A 2,638-nucleotide genomic window follows, 5' to 3' on the forward strand; every position below is an offset into this window, starting at 1 on the left:
TATATATATATATATATATATATATATATATATATATATATATATATATGTGTGTGTGTGTTTTAGTCTGTAGTAATTGATGGTAATGTTTAAAAATTGAAGGCTTTACAGTGTAACTTGTCTTCTCCCAGAAAACATGCATTTAGGTCTATTCGGTGCTTTTAGCTAGATCCTTGATCCATTTGCTATATTTATACTTTCATTGTTTATTGACTCATTTTTAATATATCCCGTACTGTCTTTGCTAATCACACGACTCATTTTGTTTGCTGATTGATCCGATGACGACGTGCCTTCAAAGAGCTTAGCCATGAAGGCAAAGCCGTTTTTCTTGATGTAGGACTTTCCAGCAAAAGTATAAAGGACAGGGTTGGCGCAGCTGCTGATGAAAGCCAAAGCTGAGGTCACTGCTCGGCAGGACTGATGAATGCTGTCCAGCCTGTGGGATGAAAAGAAAGAAAGAAAGGAAAACTGTTAAGTGCAAGAATGAAGAACACTGAGGACAGTTCCCTTGGATTCTTTAGAAACTTAGAAATGGTAAATAAATAACCTGCACTTCAATAGGACTGCCATGATTCTGCATTTGTAGTTCTTTTTAAGATTTCTTTTTGGGTTTAAGTTACACTTTGATTTCTGTCATTCTGTGTTTTCTTTGTCATTGGTTTCATTCCCATGTTGTGTCATTCTAGTTTTTTTCCACTTGTGTATTTCTTGGTTACTCTCTGTTGCCCCTATTTGTTGATGGTGGCAAGTAGCCACAGTTGCCCTGGGAGAGAAGGTAGGTAGCCAGCTTTTCCCTCTTCTCTTTAGGTATCAAATGGAGTTCCTCAGGCTCTGTATTAGGGACCATTCTCTTTAATCCTTGTGATATTTCATTTAAAAAAAGACACATTTATTTTGTCTATTATCTTAAACCATAATATTTTGGCATTGTATCGATGCTAAAGACAAGTGCTGCTTCGGTGGTTTTGTTACTGACTCTAGAATTGTTGAATCGTTTCCACATTTAAAGAATACCTCAAACAACCTTGAGATGTTAGTCTGTGTCACCGCTCCTGTTCTTAGCCTTTGAGGACAGGATTTCTAGGCGGGGCCAAGGGCCGAAGGGTGTTTAGGGACCAGCAGATTTAGTCCCTGTTTTTTGAAGGTGACGTGTTCCTATTGGCTACATCCTGTAAACATCTATGTTGTCCACTGGGACAGTTTGCAGCCGAGTGTAAAGGAGCGAGGACAAGGATCAGCTCCTCTAAGTTTGATGCCATAATTCTAAAGTTGGTTTGCCATTTTAAAGACAGCACACCTGCCTTACCTAATTAATGGGGAGAAGTTGACCTTAATTATTTTAAGGTTCTGTTCTCAAGTGAGGGGAAAATGGATCAGGAGATCAAAAGATGGATCAGTGTTGCTGCTGCTATAATGTAGCTCTGCTGTGGTTAACAGAGAGCTGAGCTTTTTTCCAAATGGCCTTCCCTCTTACCCTCACCAATGGCCATGAAATCTATAAGAAGGAGCAAGATCAGTTTACAGGCGACTGAAATTATCTTTCTCTGCAGGATGGCAGAGAGAGGGAGATAGAGATAAGGAGAGGAGTTCAGTGTAGAGCTGCTCTCCTCCATATCCAGAGGAGTCAGCTCAGGTGGATTGGAATTTTTTTTCATATTTCTCTCGGACGTCTTCCTCTGGAGATGCTCAAGTCATGTCCTACCTCAAAGAGACCCAGGGGACAACGCAAGACACACTGGAGGGACTATGTCTCTCGGCTGGAGTTCCACCAGCAGAGCTGGAGGAGGTTTCTGCGGAGAGGGAAGTCAGTCTCTGTTGAGACTGCTGTCACCGCAACCCCGCCACGGATAATAAGGGGAAGACAATGACGATGCCTTTAAATATTTGTCCCTCTTTGATTCCTCGGGTTACAGAATGTGATAGTGTCAATATTTTCCTGGGTATCCATATTGACCTTAACATTTTAGTATCATGGCAACCCTACTGTAAATGGAATAAAATGGGTAAAGGTTCAGGAAAACCTTTCCCTCACTTTTTTTTACCCGACATTGCCAAATAAGCATAGATATGTAATTTCTCTCATGGCATGAAGACACTGGATTCTATTACAAAATGTCATTTTGTAAGAGATCTGGGAAAGAAGAGTCAGGGGATTTCAGACAAAGAAAATGAAAATCATTCAGAATCTTGCAAAAATTTGTTTTTCAATGTCACCAATATAACCAAGCAGTTATTATCTGATACCAAATGAATTAGTAAAATAAATGCTGATCTTATATTACTTACCGTACTCTCTTTATTTTGTGCAACTAAATGAAACCTTTTGGAACTTTTCAAAGTGTCAGAAAACAGAAAGGTGATCCATACATTTGCTGCAAAAATAAAAAAAAATACTCTTTCCTTAAAGGGGAACGCCGTTTTTTTTTTACATTGGGCCCTTAATTTTACACTATTACATCATGTTCTACTCACCCATATGTGTCATTTTGAGCTGTTCTGAAGATATTCTGTTGGGTTATATCCAAGTAACGTCTTCCTATGGGCAACGACTAAACTGTTCATAATTTATTCTTTTTGGTACGCCAGCATTGATAACATGTAGGCGAATCACTGTCCCCCAAAACGATTCTGATTA

General features: G+C 39.2%; 1 protein-coding gene across 1 annotated transcript in view; it reads right to left on the reverse strand.

Moving 5' to 3' along the window:
• Nucleotides 1–54: 54 nt before the first annotated feature.
• The window catches only part of LOC107100879 (leukotriene B4 receptor 1-like), a 12,721-nt gene continuing 10,137 nt past the window's right edge, over nt 55–2,638 (reverse strand). Inside the window, exon 3 of the mRNA XM_015399542.1 lies at nt 55–471. Coding sequence (XP_015255028.1) covers nt 166–471 — 306 coding nt within the window. The 3' untranslated portion in view covers nt 55–165. The remainder of the gene's footprint in view (nt 472–2,638) is intronic.

The sequence above is a fragment of the Cyprinodon variegatus genome, unplaced genomic scaffold, assembly GCF_000732505.1.
Source record: "Cyprinodon variegatus isolate N-32 unplaced genomic scaffold, C_variegatus-1.0 Scaffold1023, whole genome shotgun sequence".
NCBI lineage: Eukaryota > Metazoa > Chordata > Actinopteri > Cyprinodontiformes > Cyprinodontidae > Cyprinodon > Cyprinodon variegatus.